The sequence below is a fragment of the Coturnix japonica genome, chromosome 5 (genome assembly GCF_001577835.2).
Source record: "Coturnix japonica isolate 7356 chromosome 5, Coturnix japonica 2.1, whole genome shotgun sequence".
Classification (NCBI taxonomy): Eukaryota; Metazoa; Chordata; class Aves; order Galliformes; family Phasianidae; genus Coturnix; species Coturnix japonica.
The window spans coordinates 26,179,832-26,201,604 of NC_029520.1; the positions used below are offsets into that span (position 1 = coordinate 26,179,832).

The window sequence follows — 21,773 nt, forward strand, 5'->3', positions numbered from 1 at the left end:
TATGCAGATTTATAGATTTATCTTAACAAAAGATCTACTTTCTCTCTGGGATTGCCCAATGCTCAACATTCTTTAGGATTTGGGTATGAACATGTGCTGGCATAGACCCACTCTGGCACCTAAAGCAGATTTTTCACCATGTTCCCAGATCCCAATTACCTCTTCTGTTAAGTTGATACAAATATTTGTGCAACCACAAAATGATGGAAGGACCCCAGCAGATTAAACCTAATGTGGTACAAAAACAGCTGAAGAATGTTTAAAAAAAGGAGTTGTACATAATAGACATTTTGCAAGATACCATCATCTTAAGCTATTTAGGTTCCAAAGTCCCAAGGCATGTGTTTTTCATTACCTCTTCCTAGATGAAAATTCCAAAACAAATTCTAGAGATTGTTTTGTGTAAGTTTTGTTATAGAGTAAAGCAGAAAGTAGAGATTCTTTTACAGCTTTCTTATTCCAAATAAAAGCATACTTAGCAATTACCAGACAAAAAACATTAACAAACCTAATCATTTACTTATAATACCATTACTACATAAAAAAGTGTATCATTCACTGTAACAAACCTAAAACACTGTCTACCAACCAATAAACTGATATTCTACAGTGTAAGTTTATTTTGCTTCTCTCTACAGTTATAGTTTCCCCTAGTTAAAAAGAAAAAATGTCCACTGAATAGAAGCCAGAACCCAGTGGCATAACATTTTCCTTCTTCTCAAGCAAATGCTCTTTTTTTTCCTTTTTCTTTTTTTTGTGTGCCAGATAAGAAATCACAACCCAATGATAAAATCGTATAATACGGTTTAAGTCATAAGCATTCATTTCATGTTTGTTTTCTTTGTGAAGTCACCAGAATTTGATACAATTTTGCACAGATAATTAACATCTGAGGATGGCAATCTGAATTATTAAGACACTGAAGAATTTACTAGAAAGAATGACTGCAGTCCCAAAAATCTATTTCTGAACATACTGGCAATAATGAAGTTCAACTTTCAATGATGTGACGCTGCTTAGAATGGCAAAACCACAACAGCAAAATAAATAATGACATATTAATAGAGAGAATTGTATGATGAAGGAACTACAGGATACACTCTTCCTAGCACCAAGTCCTTAACTTCCATTTAACTCTTCACACAATCAGTGAATGGTTTGTTTATGTTACAGAGAAACTATGTCAGTTTCAGAAACCTGATCTGGCTCTGTGTACAGCCTGGATGATTCTAGCACAACCACTATAACTCATTCAGTCTTATTAGTTAAGATTCATGAACATATCTGGATTGTTCTCAGAGCGAGCTGAGATACAGTGCTGCAAATGAAATACATGCTGCTACGATACTGACCTGGAAATAAAGCTAATCATTACAGAAGAGCAGAACTACAGAATGGTTAATGCTGAAAGGGACCTCTGGAAGCCATTAGCTCTGATCCCTGCTCAGACAAGCTCAACCAGAGCCAGGACCATGTCCAAATGACTTCTGAAGATCTCCAAGCATTAAGATTTAACAACCTCTCTGGGCAGCTTGTACCAGTGCTCTGCCAACCACACAATGAAAGACGTGTTTTCTGGTGTCCAGACAGAACCTCCTGTCCTATCATTGGGCACCACTGAAACAGAGCCTGACTCCATCTTCTGTACACCTTCAACTATATATCTAAGCTCTTCTGGCATCACAAGGTGGCTCTTTAATGTATCCTATTTCAGCACACTCCCCGGTTTATAAAATGTCAGAATTTTTATATTTTCTGAGGTTTTAATGCTGGATAACAGAAGACTGATGGTATAAACATCCTGTTGTACTTGCCTGCTCTCCAAACAGCCTGCCAGGAAGAAAGTGGCTGTAAAGCATAAATAAGTTAGCTCTCCCCAATTCTGACAGTTCTCTGAAGGGCTTTTTAAACAAACAAATCAGATACAAATCAGATGGGAAGTGCTCCTTCCCTGAAAAATGACCACAAGCAATTAGGATTTAATTACTGAGGAAACAATGAAAAATGTTAGTCATTCACATAAGACAAACAAGCAAAGAAGTAAATAATCTCACTGCACAAATTCAGTTCCAACCAGCTCTAACTCTTCCCTTGCTACTTCTGGTACACTTTCCTTCTATTTTGAGATGACACAAACCGAGGAAAAGTGTAACAAATGTGGGATGATTTTTTTTTACTCTCCATTTGACATACTCTTTAATTATGTAACTTGGTGATTCCTTCAGCAATTATAATCCACTGCAGCAAATCATCACAAAACTAGGTGGGTTTTTTTGATACTGAGACAAAGCAGGTGTACATATGACAAATAAATTTAAATATTTATTATGTCTTCTGGTATTTACCTAAGTTTTTTAAATGCCACAATACTGAAAAATGCTTCAATGAGATACTTGTTTTAAAGTAACATCAGTATTGGTAACATACACAGGAAGCTGGACAGAGGCTGCAATGAAAGCTAAATATAATTTTAATAGCTATTTTAACTCAATAAATAAAATAAAATAAAATAAAATAAAATAAAATAAAATAATAAATTAATAAAACATGGCAGTGTAAAGATTCCACTCTGTATGCACATAACTGGAAAAATAAATCAGTTATTAACTATACAAAAATAGAAATCTCCTTACTGTCAAAGTTAATTGTCCATTTTACTTCCATGTTCTGCCATGGAAGTAGCTTAGATTTATCAAATAGATAAAATTTTTTCTTGGTCTTCATTACCATGAGAATTATAATTCCAATAAAATGTACTCTCCTTCTCCAATCACCATTATTTTTCTCTACTTTTGTCCTTTACATCTATACATTTTGCATCTAGGTTTTCAATATATATATTTTTCAGACCCAATAGGCAACACCAGTGATAGATCATGAAGGTACTCTCTGAACACAGAAACAGGATAAAAAGAGATGCCTCTGGCTTAGGTCAAATTACTTGTCCAGGTTCTGAAAGCCATTCAGACCACCTTCAGGGAAATTATTATCTCCTACTAAGGACACCCGAGATCTGTGTGATTTTACTGAATAGCTTCACTAAGTGGTAGTAGGGAAAAAATAGCTGCATTAGAAAAAGAGAAGTCTAGTCTGGGGAGATAAGGTTATGGAAGAAAATTAATGCAGTAGAATGCTAGAAAAAAATGAGCTGGAGTACTAATGAGAAACAGATTCAAGTGGGTTAAATAAAATTATCTTATTTTGTCTGAGATTACTCACATCACATATTTCTAATCTACGTAATCATAGAATGGCTTGAGTTGGAAGGGACGCCAGGCTTTTTGCTCCTATGTTTTCAAGTCCCAGTGGAGGTAAGCTGAGAAGCGCCGAGCACAGAGTGGCAGGACTGTTAAGAAGCCTGCATGAAGTGGAGAGGTTTCCCAGGATGCCAGCAAATGTCAATTAGATTATGGAGTCAGCTCTCACATCCCTTGGAAACAGTATGATAACAAAACACAAACCAGAAACAAGACAGTGAAAACACCTCAGGTCACAGAAGTTTTGAAACACACAGGCCTAACTCTAAAGCTAAACAGAGATGTTTAGCTGAGTGTTACTAAAGAAATAAAGATGTAAAAATGTATAACGTACTACATATTTTAGCTCACATGAGGCAATTCTTCATTGAAGTAATTAGTAAGAAGACTAGTCATACATAGATTCAATTTTGATTATAACCCTGAAATAAAAATAATTCACCTTCATAATGAACAAAATTATATCTGTATTCAGCTGTGCCAAAGTCTATTTAGCTTCATGTCCTGTTTCTGATGGTAGCAAAAATGCAGGTGACGCAAAAAGCTAAGTACAGGCAAAAATGTAGCTGTACTTTTCTCACACATGCTTCCAGGAACTTGATTTGCAATTCAGAACTTTCTAAAACACAGATGTTGTGGATTTCTCACATGAACGTACATTATCAATTTCAGAATTCAAGTAAGCAGAAAATATCCTGCAGCAAAGAATTAATAACAAATCAGGTTAAAACCCTCTTATCTGCACCTGACTGTTTCCTTTGAAGTCTTCAGTGGGTCCACTGGAAGAAAAAGGCCAGAAGCACTTGCTGTTTCTCAAGTTCTATTTCTATATCAAAGTCTTGTTTTTAAAGAATAATGATCAGATCAGAGTTCATTATATATGTGAATACAGAACTTTTTTTTCCTTATGATTTTTTTTCTTCCTCAAACACACAATATAAAGTGCTTCAATTTGGATTTCTTTTGCTAATGTCTCTTGGCCTCAGAATGTTGTATTTCTTGCCTTTTGCATTCTCAGTTCTAATTCTTTTCTACTCTAGCCAATTTCATATCAGCTACAAGCTTCCCCATCTCACTGATCACTGAAACAATTCACTTATGAATAGATGCAGAGTGTAGAGTTGCAGAATTGCACCCTCAGCAAGTATAGATGTGGCACAAAACTGGCAGTAGTAGTTGACACATACTGAGGGTCCTGGACAGGCTGGAAAAATGGGCTGACAGGAACATCACACAATTCAGCCAAGAGAGATGCAAAGCTGTGCATCTGAGGAGGAACAACCTCAGGCACCTCTGCATGCTAGAGATTTCTCAACATTTAATAAATTGTCTCAACTTTTTTTTTTTTTTGCTTAATTTAAATTATTACATCATTTTTATGTAAGATATATTTCACAATTGAAGAGTACACAATTTCAGAAAAAATCTCCAGCCCAATTGTCACCTGCAGTCTTTACTTCAAGGATAGTTAGAATGCTCACTGAGAGATTATAAAAAGTCCAAGTATTAGGTATAGTAGATTCTCACTAAAACTGGTTACATTCACCTGGAATTTGCTCACAGACAAATGAAATGGGAGAAAAAAATAAATAAAAGAAAATATAGAGTAACATCCATTCTCTACTGTGGTATCCTGATCAGACTTCAAATCTGACCTCTGTAAATTTGATAGCATTGTGGGATGGATCTGAAAGTCAGAGAAGCCACCCTAATCACCACTCATTGTGTAGCAGGACAGTTGTAACTGAAATCACAATCCCTTAACCAAATGTTCTGAAAATAGATCTTCATCTGTACTACAGAACTATGTTGCCCAATATTCAATTTTTAGCCTTAAACACAGAGAGATACTGCAGACTCTGCCTTTACAATTCTTGTCATGTCACGAAGAAACATATTGCCTTTACAATAACAAAATAGGCCAAAGACTTGACAGACAGACAACATTACGCTGTTCCACCCACCTGATGGTCCCTCCTTGTAAAGCTTTAGGAGAGCTAGAGACAAAAGCATAAGTAAGATTCTATTCAAGTTTCATGCAGGGCACTTATATTTTTATGCTCATTAAATATGTATCCTAGCAGACAGTCCAGCAATGTCCCTGCTTTTTATTCATTATCATAAGCATACTTCAGTCAGTATAAACAAAAGTAATTTCCATAGCCAATATATGACATATGCCACTGGACTGTAGAAATAAAACACACATGATATCACTAAAAACATGCCAAATACAACCTATGTTTCACAATTTTGCAAAGAAAATGCATGCTGTAAGATGTACGTTTTTCCCTAATGCACAGAAAATCAAACATGAAATAAACACTGTGTGTTTCAGACAACCTGCGTAATTTAAGCAAATGCTTGAAGTGTGTTCAGATGTGTAATCAAAGAAATTATTTGTATTTGAAACAGCAATAACATTTACAAATACATGCAATACATATTCATTTAAACCTCTATAATAATAGAGAGTAAACTCTACTGTGCATTAGCATTTCTAAAAGATAACATACAAGCATTCACTTGTAAATATAGGGAACCAAGTGTATAACCTGCTATTTCTGGAATAATAGATTACACTGCATCAGAATGTTCTTGGCTAATTTGAATGGCAACTTTCCTTTTTCAAATCCATTGCATAAAGCAAGTATACTCACTAAAACGTTATTAAATTTGTGTTCAAAACTACAATCACAGAATCATAGACATAGAAAAGGTTCTAACAAACACAGATGGAGAATATTCCAAAATCATAATTTCTTCTTTGATAGCAAGGCAACTTACTTTCTCTTAGCTAAAGTAAAATCTCACAAGAAAAACATTCACAGAAAATCCACCATAAGTGATCTTTTAAACTGCCATATTATTCCTCAGAACTTTAAGAAATGTAGGAACCTTCTCTCTCATGATCTCAAAACTTTAAGTAGAGAGTAGAAGGTTTAAAGGTAAATGACTCATTTATTTTTGTAAAAACATGTTATTTATTAAACAGTAAATGTAAATATGCATAATAATGTTAGCAAACAGTCCAGAAGTAATTAGAGAACAGAAGCTGGAAAATTTAAGTGCAATCTATCTGCCTTAAAGAGTCGATTACCTTTTGTTTGAGCAGATTCTTTAAGTTTCAGAACTGTGGGAGTTTCCTATCCTTCTCTTCGTCTTTCATAACCTTTGATTCCATCACTTCCAAATTCTTTTAACGAAGTTCTCATTTCATCCTCCATTGCCTTCCCATGCAACTTTCTGTTCTAACCACCAGGTGCCAGACTGCATCTCCAGAATGCAGCTCTTGTTTATTTATTTATTTAAAATGTATTTACAACAATGAGATTTAGCTCCCTAAAGATTCTGATAAGTTGTAAATAGGGAAGATATGAAAAAGGCAGATGAACACGTGGAGAATGAACAGCCTCAAACAAGCCATAAGTTAAGGGTCTACATACTGTGAGTATTAAGGTAACTTCAGTACTGCTCTTGAAGACTTAACTATTAACTTATACTACAGAAAACAAAGTCGCTTTACAACAGTTACTTAATTCCCTGAGCATAGCAGACAAATACAGAAAAGCAGGCTTCCCAAAAGAAAGTGAACCCTTCATTTAGTTATGTAAACAAAGAAAATATTTTCTACCCTTTCTGACTGCAAAACAATATAAGACACTCAAAAGTAATCACGTGAGTAACCATCGACTTGATCATTCCTCTCTGGTCACAGGTGAGGTTACAGCAATGCTCCACCTACTTGATAGCAGAAATTAAGTTTCACTTGTGATTTTTAACCTCCCAGGAAGACAACCTTAGATGTAGTGTGGCAGGGGACAATCAACATGTTTTTTTTCTCAATAAACATCTTACTGCATATATAGAAAAACAATCTACCTCAGGCTTACACTCATCAGTGCAATAAGGTAAGCAAAGAACACTGTATTAGCAAATACAAGGAACAAGAAATTTCTTTGATGAGTTAACCATGATAAAGATGATAAACCATCTATATCCTCTTCATTCAGATCAAGATTAAAAGACAAAGCACTTATTCTAGACTGTAGATCTATAACACCTTCTCAATCACTATACACAATGTATACTAAGCTTACATTGAGACTGCACGTATATTACATATGCAATAAATCTGTAAATTTAATAAAATGTGGGTGGGTTGTGTCTGTAAGCACATCCATATACAGAAGCACACCACTTTCCAGTGTGGGTTTAGAGCAGTTGATAGACATTAAAATATAGATATGTACAAAATTATGAAATGTGCATGAACAACAGAGGTGGTGGCTTGTTTTGTTCTTTTACAGATAAGAATATTTGTCTGTGACATAGTAGAGAAGGCAAACTTGGCAAGGATTATATCAGACTGAAGTAAAAAGAAAGCCCCAGAGCAATTCTAAATTCAGGTTTGTATATTCAGAAAGCTTCAGAGTGTTCAGATTCAGAGCTTCATGTGGATTTGTATTTAAATTGTTTATGCTGAGGCAAATGGAACTACAGATCATGTGAACAGTGAGACTGGAGACTGAGACGTGATACAAGGAAGTGAATTCAATAAAACTCTGAGGCATTTGCTGCATACAAAGGGCCTGGTATATTTCGAAACAGAACCAAAGAAATAAAATACAGAGTAATTCTTGTGCTGCAAAGAACTACTCTTTCATTGTGTTTCAGTTAAGTAACACTAGCCATCTCCTAAAATACTGTGATGGCTCAGCGCCTTTGCAATGTTACACTGGTAGGATGCACAGTAGAGCCTGAATTAAAAACAAGCAAACAAAAAACAACAACAACAAAAAGCTCTACAAATAAGAAAATAAAAGAATTCGCAGAACTTGCCTTCATTATATTCAGGTAGTAAATTAATCTCTACAATAGAAAAATGCAGTGGACCAAAGATGTTCTGTATACAAATTCTTATTATTTGCAGATTTTAGAATAGGAAGTCAATATTCATTTACAATTTGCTCTTTTTACATTAACCTATAAAGAAAGAAGAAACTACATTTGGCTTGAAAAGTAGGTCAGGATTCTTATACCATTTTCACTGATGGGTAAACCAAAGCTTGGAAAAGCTACAGACACATTTTTCCCCAAGTCAATTTACAAACTACCCTTCCACAATATTAGATGTCTGTCCTTTTATACTTATCTCAGAAGACACAGAAGGAATGACAGTATGAGCTGAAGCGGGGAAATAAAAGTTCCCTTCTAATAAGACCTGCATGCCCTTCAGTAGGCAGGAAGAAGAGGTGAGTAGTGTTCCTCTTTATTGCCTGTAATGCTCCTTTACTACAGTGCTCAATAGGCCTTCGGTTTGATAAATAAGGTTGAGAAACATCTCTAGATCACTATTTAATAAACAAATAAATAAGTATATGAGGTATGAAACATGGGCTTTTTAAAAAATATATTCACATAATAAACCTCAACAGACAGCTTAAAAAAAAAAGGGGCTGCTGAAATGATAAGAACATGCACAACTTATTGGTCTGAGAACACATAGATTTCCAAGCAGATTTCCTGTATGTTCCAAATCCTTGAAATAATAGGTTTAGTTGGCATAAGCATGGGGAGAAAACATCATTGTTGTTGTAGTGGAATGCAATATGACTGCATCAGTCTGGCTTGTAATAACCCTCAGCTTCTCAATAACAAGCCAGTGTGTTTGTCAGCCATGAAACACTGACACAATACAGCTAAACATGCCTGTCACACTGCACAATAAATGCAATAAAATGTAGTAAGGAAATCTGCATAACCTGTATGCAGTGCACCTACAGTCTGAGGTAGCATCGAATTGATCAGTGACCATAAAATCATAATAATACCATCTCCAATTAACACATAATTCCCAGCACACTGTCCTAGTCACAGGACTAAAAACCAAGTAACAATACTGAAACCAAATAAATTGAAATTACCAAATAAACTTCTGTGTGTTTTGTTTTAAGACAAAATTAATGTTAGCAGCAACTGTTACAACAGTTTCCTTCAGGATACTAACCATCAAGGATTGTTGGTTAGTAGAGACAAACGTAAGCCTATGTTAAACATAGATATGAAATCATATACAACAAATAAATAATGTTAAATACAAAAATTAGAATTGAGAAGAAAGCACACCATGTAGAACAGTACTAATTGGGTTAATGCTTCAACTTGATTTTCTTTCAAAATCTTCTCTCACAGGAAAGACTGATATTTCTCTCATCCCTTTTTTCAGTTCTTGTTTTGCTCAAGCAAACAGTGAAACTCTTTCGGTTTTATATAATTCGATCCTAGCAGCTAAATACACATTTTAATAAGGATCGCAGAATCTTAAGTTATCCTATATTGTCTCAATATGGAGGCTATTCTTCAAACACAGTTCATTTTAAATGCAACAGAATTCATTTCTAAACTCCCCTTCTTAAACGTGGTAGGCATCAAGCTTTGATCTAGCCTGAGGAAGCAGCTGAGATCTATTGTAGGTGGATTCTATGCAATCCAATATTATCTACGACTCCACTCAGTATAGGCATGAGTTTGTCTCCTCCACCTGACTAGGAGATCTCAACTTACTTAATAGTTGTCATATTCACACTTTCATTAGATTTAATGCACAAGCAATGGAAGAAACAGCGGAAATATATATATAATATGCAGGAAAAGAAAAAGAAGCTTCTAATGAAAATTGAACAGAATTTTAGGATCAGAGAAATAGGTACAGAAATGTCCTTGAGATCATAGGAAAGATTTCTATGGAAAAAAAATAATTAAATCTGTAACTATAAATTGAAATACCACAGTTTCAGTCTTCCAGGATATAAGCAGTATATCATACTACAGGTTTGCTGAACTTTTAGACTGACACATTTCAAAGAAATTCCAGTTTCTCTGGAGACCTACAGAAGCAGTTTGTGTTAACTACAGAGATTCAGTTGACAATGCAGTAAATTACACTATGGAAACAGAGGAATGAAGGGTTAAGAAAACATAAGATGCGCCCAAATCTTGTATTATCATCTTTTAATTCAAAATTTGCAACTCAAGATTTGGAGATATTTACTGGTAATTTATAGATGTCCAGGCTAAGAATACTATGGCTACACAAAATGTTATCAAAGGCATGAAAAATAGCTAGTAAGGAGTTACTCTTGCACACTAACATCTTCCAGTTCTAATGTTCCCAACAGGCCTAATCAGTCCCACACACATGTTCCTTGTTACATCCATTTTCTGTTCAGTTGGTTTCCCACACACCAAGCCAGACTCTGATCCTCAGTAGGGAACTGCTGCTCCTCCAAGCCCCTGTGAGTCACTGGGATGTCTGCTGCATAGGCCAAACTAAGCCTGAATTTCTTGCTTTCACAAGGCAGCAAGAATAATGAGGAAAAGCATGGCAAGGAGGTAAGAAAAGATCAAAAAGCTAGTAACTCTCACTCAGTATCTCTACCTTCCTGTCATATTGCGTGCTGAAACGAAAACTGAGAAGAGAATTATAAGAAGGATCACAGTGTTCCAGTTTGCAAGTTTTCAAGCAAGTTTTCAAGTTTTACTTTCTCATGACAAATGCAAAAAAAGCAATCCTACCTCAAAAAATAAGTGTTCTTGTACCTTGTTAGAAATACTGGGGCATATGTCTACAGATTGCTCCTTGGACATGATTGAAGTAAAAAACAAAAACAAAACAAAACAAAACAACAACCTGTGTTAAATGAATTTACCTAATAATTCTATATCTTATTCTTGTATCCATTATGAATCCATACAAAAGGTTTTATATATTTTCCTAGTCTTTGGGTAGCTTCAACTAATTTAACTGAATGTTAATATAAGTAAAAAATTTTAGCTTGCTCTATGCTACTAATAATCATCTGCTCAGGAAAACCACTGGAGGCAGACTGAAATCAGAAAGATCCCTGCCACAGACAATTTCTGAACTTGATTTAAAAACCAAGAACTTTCCACTTGATCAGAACTGTCAGAACAAAGCATTGTGGTCAGAAATAGGTTTTCAGGTTATGGGACAAATCCTGTTTAAGCTTAATGATCATCATTAACCTGCCTCACAACAGACTGTTAAGAATTCTGTTTGGTGGACAGTAAATTCCTCAGGTACTGGTCGCTGGGATGCAACTTTACATGGGAAGGGGTGTGAGAGGAAATGTCAGTACATAAATGTTCTCTGCAGACACCAATCTCTGCTGGAGAGACTGAGATTAGAAATAATCCTGGACAGATACTTTCATTAAATTAACAAACAAACCAAACTAGTGATACAACAGATCTTGAATACAAGCTGCTCTTATAATTACATATGCATTACTCTCATGAACAGTACCATCCTTCACCTGTAGGAGACCACATATGTACACTCCTGTGCATAACATTCCCCCTGGTTCTCAGTAGAGCAGACTGGTGCAGCTGCCCCACATGTCAGAGTCCCTGCTGCCATCACTGCTTTCTGAATATCCATGAATGTTATCAGAGTTGAATCACAAACCTGCTAACACCTTTTTAAGTCTGCTGCACTTTTAAAAAACAGTCTTTGCCTGTTTCCATTAAAAGCACCGTTTCTGTCTCATCCACACTGAATCACCAGTGATTTGTTTTCATACAGATCCCTCCATCTGCCAGACGCTGGAGTGACTAATGAACTGAAGAATCTGGTCTGTATAAAAACTTGACTTAGCAAATTAATTGTCACCATGTTGATGACACCGCCACCCAAAATATCACAGAAACAAAAGAGTAACAATTTACACGGGCACTGAGCCAGTCTGTCTTTTCTATTCAAATTTCAGGAAAGCATGACCTAAATTCTCTACAAGTAGTAGAATCTGGAGCTTTTGTTAATTCATTTTCCTTTCTTTCAGCATGTGTTTTTGCTACAGATAATTATAGTCATTAGCAGAAAAAAAATATTTATTTGTGGAAAATAAAATACATCAAGCACAGAGCCTATTCTTATGAACGTAAGCTTAACAGAGACTGCAGAGCCGTCAACAGCTGAATATCCATATCAGTACAAAAAAAATTGTCCTGGCTATATAATGACAGACAAACACCCCAGACGGATTAGAAGCAACATAAATCTAATTGTGCCTACATTAGAATAACACAGTTCCTTCCAACAACATCCACAATCATTCACATACTGTCTAAAAACAAAAAAAAACCAACCAAACAAAAATGCAACCAAAAAACCCAACTAAGGTACAGAGGGCTGAGGAAAGAAACAAAAAATAGTAAAACACCAAACAATATAAAGGAATAGATCCGCTTCTCCCATATATTCATTCTCTTGGTACAAATGTAAATGGATACCCACAGGAACTGGAAAGCAACATACACTATCACCACAAACACCTTCTCACAGCAAAGTGGTATAAAAGCTTGGTTTTAAATTCTACTTAACCCTTCTGAAGCAGTACTGGAGGCAGGTTACTGCCTTGCCAATGAACACAGATGGCAGGTCTTCTTTCCTTCACTATTCTGTCCCTCGTTTGAACTGAATCCCACTACAAATAGTGTACCAAGTGTACCAAAATCACTTATTTCCTTACTTAAATAGACAAGCACTGAGACTCCAACACATCTAGCCACTCTGCATTTTAAAAGTCAGGTGCTTAACAAGTAACAGTAAACAGTAAGGTGTGTTTTTTCCAGATAAGAAAATACTGTGATTATCACTGTCTCTATCTCAAACAACATTTAAAGTGACAGAAACTCATTTCTGCAAATGCTTCATGTCTTTGTTTTACCTGCTTCTGTGTACTTTAATCCTACTTTTACTTCTTCGTGATTTGCTTTTGGTGGTGGCCAGACAGTCTGGAGTCTCCCCGGAGTCTTGTCATCTTGCTCTGAGGGACTCAGATCAGGCTGTTGAAATTATGAAAGAAAAAAAAAAATTAAAGTTGGCAGCATCAATTGTTCCAAAACAGATACCTGGCTATACATACATACATGCTCAAAAAAGTTCATCTGCCTCATTCAAACAGTGCTCAAGCAGTTAGACAGGACAGAAAGATACCAGAATAGAAGAATAATTTTGAGGAGAAGAATATCCTAATGTATGTGACATACAATGATTCTATTGAAACTGTCTACAGTGGCATGGAAAGCTGTTTTTGCTTTGGTGAACCAAAGATGTGATGAACACTTGTTTTTTTTTCATATATATATACATGTATATGTGTGTGTGTGTGGTTTTTTTTTGTTTGTTTGTTTTCAGAGAGAAAAGCCAGGCCCCATCCTCACTCCTCTTACAAACTGACATTGGTGAAATTCGGCTTAGACATTATTTGACAATGTAATTTCTGGAAGCAGAGCTGGTTTGAGAAATTCCTGCCCCACCCACAGCAGCTTGCTCAGTCCACATACCACATAATGCTGCCACATCAAATTGCTGCTGTAGCCAGTAAAGGCACTGTGCTGTCAATTGGAATGGTGAAATTTTCCATTTAAGTGGAAAACATCAACAATAAACAAGCAAAACAATCTGAGTGGACCTTTTTTTTTTTTTTTTTTAAGCTAACATTTCTGTAATCTGATCTACAACACATGAGTCATTGTGTAGACACAACTGCAGCAACAGTAGAACACTGTATGAAAATGGCCCCATAAAATGCCCATTCAGACATGGAAAAAAGCAGGTGAGACCCTACTACCTCAGCTTTGTCCGGGGAAAACGTACACTTGCATTAGGCCAGCTGAGAGCAGATATTTAAGCCACTCATGCCGATGGCTGTGCCTCTTCCCTCCCGATCAGGCTTGCCACGAGCCACACAGACGCTTACGCCAGCACAGCCAGAGAATGGTGTAAGCAGGAACCAGCAGCCCAAGGGTGGGAAGGGCACGCACGCACTGTAATTGCTGTAGATGCCGTGGCCCATGAGTGCCTCTTTTCTCCTCCCCATAGGTAATTTACTTAAAACTGGTATTATCAGTCTGCCCAGGTGTCAGTCATTTTTATGAATGTTTTAATTACGCATAAGAATAAAATTTTTAAGAGAGTACAACAAGCACAGCAAATTAACTTATTCAGCTTCAGGCTTAGGGTCCAACCCTGCAAATTTAATCGTGGGTAAAGCCCGCTTCTGGACTGATTGCATCTGCAAATGAGTAGCTGAAAGAGTTTGGGGAACAGCGATGGCTGCTCATTCAAGTCTCAAGAGCACTCAAATTCATTTATCATTGTGCACATATGCACAGATTTTTTTCATTTTTTAAACATTAGTAAATATCCAGGCACATAAGAACACTAACCTTGCAAATGTTTGTATTAAACCATAACTTAAGTGGTTTAATTGGACACCCTCAGTTACATTCAGATAAGATTAAATGCTTATCGATATTTGGAAAGCCAGGTACGTATGTAAATAAGAAATAAATACTTTTCAGTTCTACGTCTTGAACAAATTAAACTGAAGACAACCTGTCAGTTAACATATCAATTCTCATCCTAGATTTACTCCTAAAGGTAAAGTGAAATAGTTGTAAACATTAAAAAACAAAAACCAAACTGAAAAAAGAAAACAGAGTGAGGTTGAGAGACTGACAAGTAATAGTACATTAAATATTTGTGGTACAAAACCTATTTATGATTTTAAACCCTACTTAGTACACAGAGAACTGTTTTGCGATGACTTTTTAAATGAAAAACTTGTGTTTAATTTCTGGTTTTCATTTACAACCCATGATTATCAGTTCTGAGTTCTGCTAGAACTGCACATGATCAACAGTTTTGAAAAATTCGCCCCAAGATTTCCCCAGTTTGGAATCCAAAAACTGAAACCACCTAAAGTAGAAGATTTTGCCTTTCAGAAGCTTTTCTGACACTTTGACCTTAAGTCCCCACCATTCATTTTAAAAATGAAAATATTTTATATCCATCTACTCCCAGATTTAGGAAGAAAAAATAAGCCAACCTACAGATTTGTCTGATGGTCCGTCGCCAGGTTTAGATTTTGACCTTTCAAATACAGCTTTCAAGGACTCTTTCTCATTTCTCATTTTGCGTTTGATGGCTTCCAGCTCTGAAGGATCTGCAGTTGTCTCTTTTTTGGGAGGTCGTGTGAATAAAGCTTTAAAGACATCCAGTGCAGATTCGGCAGGGCTTGACTTTATTTCCTCTGAAGGAAACATTGTCTCTGTTTTGCCAGAGGGTTTGTTCTCTGGACCTTCATCGCTGTCCTCAGTCTCTCCAAATCCTGCACCAGAATCTTGGGTTCTCTCATCATTCTTGGAGACATCTATGTTCAACAGGTGAGAGAGCTGCTCCAGGAAAGTAGGACTTGCTTTAGGTTCAGATGATTTTTTTTTTGTGGTCAAGCCTGATGTAATGTTGGATTTCTTAACAGGCTGTCGCAATTTAAGCAGAGCTAAATCATTCTCCCTCGGTTTAATTTCTGTAATAGTTTCCCCATCCTCTGTGTTTAGTCCCTTCTTCCTCACACGTAGGCCACTAAAGAAAGCAGGCAGCTGGAAACTTTTTTCAGACAGTACTGCTTTATGGAGAGATGCATTATCAGCTGAAGGTCTTTGATCCTCACCTGGAAGTTCTGGAGGGCATTCTCCTGTAGCAAGCAAGTGACTAAACTGCTCATCCATTAACGTTCTGTCTTTGCCACTGGAGTCATGCTCCAGAATGCTGTCCAGCTCTCTGGGAAGCCACTGAGAAATTGGTGGGTATAACTCAGTGTCATCTCTACCCACAGTGTCATCGTTGTGTTCGTACCCCTCTGAGTCTGACTCTTCCTTACTTTGATTGTTACCATCCAAAGCCACAGTAGACAAAACAGCATTGTTTAGCCCACATTCGCTTGTGCTGGTTTCATCAGCATCTGGGTCCTTACTCTCACCATCTGATTCCGTGTCACTTGTTGTGTGAACCAAAGTACCTTGTACGAGAATAGCATCGTTGTCAGATTCAGACAAAGAAGTCTGTACAGACCTTAAACGGGGAAGAAGTATTTCATTCTCTCCTGTCGGTTCTGGCTCCAGCTCCAGCTCAGCACGGCTGCCAGACATCGGGTCAGCTTGGTTACTAGTACAGCTCGCGCAGTGCTGGTTTTCTGAGTCGTCAGCACCGTCATTATCATTCCTTTCATACCAATTGTTAGCCGGAGTGTTGACATCGGTGTGCAAAGGTTGAAACACTTTAAGCACTGCTTCTTCTTTGGGAGTTACCGATTCCAACTTGGCCGTAAGTCCAAAAAGTGCTCTGACCGCAAAAGTGGTGCACACGTCCGGCTCACTTTCCGCGGGACCCGCCCGCTCGGGAAGCTGCCGGCTGCACCCCGCGTTTCCTCCTTCCATGCTGGGCGCTGGGGACCGGCGCTCACCGCACGCAGCGCTGCGCGGCGGCGGGCCGGGCCCGGGGCGGGCAGGCAGCAGCCGGGCCGCACTCCCGCAGCTTCCCGCTCCCCGCGCCGCCGCCCATCGACTGCCCGGGCTCCGGTGGGGAAAAGCGAAGGACGCAGCAAACACTCCGGCGCTCGGTCCCTCGCACAAAGGGCTTTTTGTCCCAGCGGGTGTGCCGGCGCGCCGATCGCGGCTGGAAGCGCAACCAGTGGCGCTGCTCCCTCTCCCGCAATCCTACTGGCTGTCCGACTTCCTACTCGCAGAGAGACTATATAAACGCGGCTCCCGGCCGGGGCAGCGCGCAGCGGCGGCGCGCTACTTCCTCGTAGCAGGATGCGGGCTGGGAACCGACGGCGGGGAGCTGCCTGAGCGTTCCTCTGCACGGGCCTTCCTTGTGGATAAGGCTCTTCCGTAGTAAAGCCATCATCCCGGAAAGATAGCCAACTGAAAACCGGAGGTGCAAATTCTGAAGTTTCCCACTGAAAATGCTGTTCGGCGCTCTCGGGTCTCGGCTGGCCAGAGCGAGCGCCCTCGATACCGAGTAAGGAAGGAAAAGGAGAGACTCCCTCCCTTTGTGGGCCAGGTCTCATCTGGAATGCAGACTTCAGCCTGCAGGGCCGGGAACACCACCCAGCAGGACTGGTTTCGTGTTACCGGAGCCGTCCGGGAGCCGCGGGCAGGTGGCACCGAGCGCCGGCACCGCGCCCAGCGCCGGGAGCTGCGTGCGGGCAGCGGGCCAGAGCGGGGACAGGTCAGCGGCTACGGCAGCAACAGCCCAGCGCTGCCACACAGCGCTCGGTGACGTGCATCTGCATAGTGGCACCCCAGTCCCGTGTCAGATTGTTTTTAGTTAAACCATGTAACTGGACTTCAGGAGAAGGTGGCTGCAGAATATATGTACTTATGCTTAACACGTACATGTACAAAATATTCTTAAGCACATTTGAAAGTCACAAAGCAATTTACATTTGGGTCAGGTTCCAGTCAAAACTCTTCACTTTCATTCCTTATTTTTAGAGTTACAGAGACTAGAAACTCATGCAATCTAATAACACCTTTGGATTAAAGAAGTGACTTCACTCATATTTGCACAGCAGCAACTCAGAAATTCAAAGATAATATGGTCCCTTTTTTTGCACCCAAGTTTGAAGTGCATTGGGCTGTTTAGCAGTGTGGTAGAAGCTGGTTTTCTCAGAAAGTGGGCTGTACCTGGCACTATTGTGCCAAATTACAGATAAATATTCACTGAAAAACTGAACATCACAGATGCCGAGCAACGACTAAGTATACCAACAGGTTTGGTATGAAAGACGTGTTTGCCTTTCAGGTATATAAAAAGTCATCATAAAGTCAACAGCAGAAGGTCTGTACTGCAGAAAGCAAGTTTCCCTAAACTCTGATTGTAACACAAAGGGCTTAGGTAAAGCCAACAGACACTTCTTTGATTATATGATTGCATACATACCCATAAAGAAAAGGTACTGGAATCACTCCCACCTTCATTTGTGATTTAACCATAGAGCAAAATATTCACTTTACTATAAGCCATTTCCTGCAATAAGCTCCGGACTTCCTTCTTCAGTACTCTTTATCAAGTGCCAATGATAGGAACAACCCTGTAAGAGTAACTGCTTCCTAGTGTTAATATAGATAACTATCTTAAAAGGATGTTCTACAGAATGAAAGTGTCTTTATCACTCCCTGTGCCAAGTTAGTCATAGAATCCGAGGTTAGTAAGACAAGTGATAGGAAGCTACCTTCACACTGGTGTGAGTTTCTCACAGATTTCTCCATGGTTATGTTTCGTTTATTTCTGTATCTATTTATTTGGGGTATGGATAATTTATGATGGATAAACTGTAAATTGTATTTTTCAAAATAGTTTGGCTGGTCACTAATCAAAAATACAGCTACATCAGCAGCTTCACAACACCATTTAAACTAAGCATACTAACTAGGTTATGCCAAAACACTCCCTTTACTACATAACAATGCTGAATTTAAAAATATGCATGAACAGCTCAATTTAAATTGGGCCAAAAAGCAGGAAAACCATACTTTATACTTAAGCAACTTCCCAACAACATTTATGAGACAGTGATCAGATCAGTAGTGAAAAGAATGGTTCTTTGAGAGTCAGGCCACAGTTATGGTCTCTGCTGTTATACTAGGAAGCCCAGAGGTGAACACAGAATAATTAAAAGTCCAGAAGTAGAAATATGCCTTATATCAACAAAGGCAACATCCCAAATGTGAAGAAAATGAGTCTGTTTTATATGTACTCTTGTTTATGTGTTCTCTTGATAGCAAACTACAGGAATTGAGAAGAAAACTTCAAGATTTCTAACATAACGAAGTAGGAAAGACTCATCCCTGCATCTACTGCTAAATAAATTATCAAAACTGGAAGCCAAGTGGTACCTCTAATTCAGAGCATGACTCAAACCCCCAACCTCAAAATAAAGGAAGATTCTGTAATGTCCTGTTTCTCCCAGGCTGACAATTACTCCACTGGACAGCCCCAGTGTAGGGACCAGATAACTGATGAAGAACACGCGGGTATCAATAGAATGTTCCTGACTAAACTGTGTATATCTCCAGATGCCCTTAATATTTTTACACAAAAAGAGATGATACTATGCATATGCAAATAGGACTGAGCAAAGAAACACTCCACTGGCAGAAGTGTTTTAACACTAGGTAGATCTCCTTATGAAAGTCTCTCTGAACAGACTTTAATGCTGCGCTTGAAGGATGAAGCAATTTCCAATCTTTAGTAAAAGAAATAATTTATGGTAATGATACAAGCTTCTTCATTTAATAATTTCATCACTCTGCTGTCTCTGAAAAGCCCCTACAGCCTGTTACGCCAATACTCAGGGCAGTCAATGCATTAATTACGCAAAAGGACAATCATTCCTTTCAGTTTAAAGAACATTTAATAACCCACACCCTTTCTGACCTACATTTCATCACAGACAGAAGTCACACCTACAGTAAGCCCCAGTGCTTCTTGAAGTGCCTGAGAGCTTTAAAACTTCTTTGAAGAAAACAGAAAGGCAGAAATACAACTGACCATTTCTATCGTTATTACACAGCAGGGCTCAATGCTTCCTGACAGCATCTCTATCTAGATTGCCTTTTCAGATCGCAGCAAAATAAAGAACCACAACAAGGCATAGAGACATAGAAATGTCTAAACCGTATGGAAAACGAATCTTGCCAGGAGTTCTTAAAATAAAGGGGCTTCTTTTTTTTTTTTCTTTTTTTTTTTGAAAAGCATCATATAATTGAAATAGAAACTAATCATGCCAGGCTGAGGAGCCACCTGTGGCAGAGATTCTATGAGTTTGAGCTGATCGGAACTAAGCTGACCCTGTCCTGCTCCATGCACCATATGCAGCCAAACACTTACTGTGCTGGTTGATAAAGATATCCAGACTCTTCCTTTTGCTTCTGAAACTGTTTATTTCACATTATTAGTAGTTTAACTCTTCAAATGTTCTAACATAGAAAGGGCAGAGAAGATGGAAGGAAAAACGTATAAGCCTCAAAATCTTCTTGTTTTCAGTTTCTTTCTCTCTCTAAGCTTACAGTAAACCATTAAGAGAGCAGTCTTCCTGTAGTCTGGAAATCTAAGTATTGCCATTATAATCACTTAAAATATGTAAGCTGCTCCAAACATAACACCTCCTATTTATTTTTGAAAATTCCAACAGACATAAAGAACACAACACCACCATTTGATAGAGCAAGTTCTCAACTACAGAACACTGTTTTTCAATATATCACCACCATTAGCTGTGTATTTTCACCAGTGAGGAACAAGAGCCTAAAAGCTGTGCTCAGAAAAATCTGCATGGCCATCTGGAACACAGCTTGTCTTTCACATCACTGTCACCAGTGCTGAAATGCACCACCCACCACCTCACTGTGCTCACATCTACTGTTTGGTCTCTATAAACATTCAGCAAAATGAATTTAGTGCCACACCTTTGCTTCACACACACTTCCATGTCAAGCACCTTGTTGTCTGCCTGCCCCTCTGCTGCCACCTGCCACAAAGCTACAAAATAGAATAGTAGGAATGTTCAACCTCCACACCACAACATCCACCTCTGATGCTGTAGGTCAACATAATAAAACATGAGGCATTACTTTCAGAGCATGTGTTATATAAGTAACTGATTTTAGACTTTGCAATAGACACATAGATATGGTAATTCTTACCAAAACTCAACATTGAATGATATTAACAGTATGAGCAGACATCAGACAAATGGGAAGGGGGGAGGGGGGCTGAATCCATGGAATGTGTTTTTTAATATATTTATCAAAATTGTTTGATACTGAGATATCGACTATTTCAGGTAATCAGAAAGATCGTAAGGGTTACATAGTAATAAAACAAAAGGGCCCTGTTAGATAGGCAATTTACTATTTAGAAATATTTTGTATAATATCAGTAAATGTACAGAACAGCAAAGTGGGAAACCCCACTATGTGAGAAACCAATGAAAGCACTGAGGCAGGGGTCATTGGAGAGAATGCATTGGCTGGTCTTGAGGTTGAAATGAACAGACATACAAAGTAACAAAGACAGGGAATAGGATAACTGTAAACCTAGAAGGACCTTTGTGCACAATGGCACAAAGGCTGGCACTTTGTGTAAGAAAGATCAGAGCTGAATTTTCAGTCTTTTGCCTTCCTGCTTTCATTTTCTAAGTTGCTGTACTCTGCTTTTCATTTACAGCAGGCCTTTTAAACCCCACCTACATTATGACTTAATAGTTTAAAGCTTAAAATAAAAACTTAATAAAGTAAAATCTACAGTTGCATCAAAAGATTTACCAGAAATTCTTGAGCAACTGCTATTTATTAATACTTATTTGAGCTGCAGTTGTATACCTCATTGAAGTGCCTTTTCATCTGAGATGAAATGCTGTATGAAGTATAGGGTGGAGTTGCATTTCTGTATTGCTTCCTTATCTTCTGTACTCCAGACAGCAAATGGGACCCCAGCATGCTCAAATTAAGATCTTAAAAACTAATGCAAGCTTTGGATACAGAGAGCACATTTTAAATCCCTGTTAGAGCAGAATTCATTTACAGTCTTACTCCCTATCTATTTTATCTTCCTCCTTCCAATTAATAAAAACAGAA

The 21,773-nt window shown here is 38.1% G+C and overlaps 1 protein-coding gene across 2 annotated transcripts in view; it reads right to left on the reverse strand.

The window, feature by feature from the left end:
* Positions 1-16,675, reverse strand: part of FMN1 (formin 1) — a 117,404-nt gene extending 100,729 nt beyond the window's left edge. Inside the window, exons 1-3 of one of the 2 annotated variants that reach the window (XM_015864835.2) lie at positions 15,180-16,675; positions 13,010-13,127; positions 5,222-5,254 (exon numbers count right to left, since the gene is read on the reverse strand). In XM_015864835.2, the coding sequence (XP_015720321.1) occupies positions 5,222-5,254; positions 13,010-13,127; positions 15,180-16,565 (1,537 nt within the window). In that variant the 5' untranslated portion in view covers positions 16,566-16,675. The remainder of the gene's footprint in view (positions 1-5,221; positions 5,255-13,009; positions 13,128-15,179) is intronic. The other variant, XM_015864836.2, reaches the window with a different exon arrangement.
* Positions 16,676-21,773: the final 5,098 nt, after the last annotated feature.